The sequence below is a fragment of the Fonticula alba genome (assembly GCF_000388065.1).
Source record: "Fonticula alba strain ATCC 38817 unplaced genomic scaffold supercont2.5, whole genome shotgun sequence".
Lineage (NCBI taxonomy): Eukaryota > Rotosphaerida > Fonticulaceae > Fonticula > Fonticula alba.
In genome coordinates this window covers 296,325-297,270 of record NW_009242975.1, presented here as the reverse complement: position 1 = coordinate 297,270, position 946 = coordinate 296,325, and the positions used below count along the sequence as shown (strand labels likewise).

General features: G+C 67.8%; 1 protein-coding gene across 1 annotated transcript in view; it reads left to right on the top strand.

Moving 5' to 3' along the window:
• The window catches only part of H696_03262 (hypothetical protein), a gene marked incomplete at both ends in the record, with an annotated part of 3,504 nt that extends 2,572 nt beyond the window's left edge, over nt 1–932 (top strand). The window contains 2 exons of the mRNA XM_009497137.1: nt 91–550; nt 659–932. Coding sequence (XP_009495412.1) covers nt 91–550; nt 659–932 — 734 coding nt within the window. The remainder of the gene's footprint in view (nt 1–90; nt 551–658) is intronic.
• Between the last annotated feature and the right edge of the window lie 14 nt (nt 933–946).

Below are 946 nucleotides of genomic sequence, written 5' to 3'. Positions count from 1 at the left end.
CCGCCCCTCTCCCCGCTTCCTCCGCCTCCTCCGCCTCCTCCGCCTCCTCCGCCTCCTCCTCCTCCCCCTCGCCGCCTGTCCTGTGAAAAGCCGCTCGGCCGGATGCCGACCGTGGGACCTGGCTCTCGCCTTGGGACAATCTCTTCTGGGTCAGTCTCCTGGAGGATGGGAGTTTCCTCTTCCGCATGGTCCCACAGGATCGCTCCGACGGCGACCCCCTGGACTACCTCCCGTCGGTGCTGGGTTTCCGCCTGAAGTTCGGGCCCCTGGACACTGATCAGGGCGGGTCCGACTCGTCGGACGCCGGCAACTCGGCGCCCCACCAGGACCTCAGCTATGCGGGCGACAGCGGCAGCGTCTTCCAATCGCCCGGGGCCTCTCCTTCCATGTCGAGCTTCTCGTGGAACGGCCCGGCGCAGTATCTCTCGGGCTCCTACGCCGGGCCTCGGCTCCTTGAGGGGACCGTGGCCTCCGGCGCCGCCGTCCTGACGACGGAGCCCTCCAGCGTGATCTTCGCCTGCCATGAAGGCAGCCGCTATTGCGTCCTCAGGTACGCCCCCGATTGGGCTGTTGCGTTGGTCCTCCGCGCCACCTTGGCCGGCATCTGACTGGGTGCTCCCCCCCCCCTCGAATGAACCCCCCTCTGCCATGTGCACAGGCTCGGCAGCCAGATGGTCCTTCTCACCGAGGCCCAAGTGGCGCGGCTCTTCCTGCTGGACTATGCCAAGAAGAACGAGTGTGTGATGCGCTGCCCCTTGGTGCTTCTCGGCCACCGGGAGCGCCTGGTCGGCGGTATTTGCACCACGGCCGATGCCCTGCAGCCGACCGTCGTCCTTGAGACCGGCAACCGGGACTACCCCTTCCGGACGGCGGTATTCGTGCGCGATGGGCCAACCAACTTGGTCACCGCTTTCCCCTGGCCCGATGCTTGATGGGGGGTCCCGCG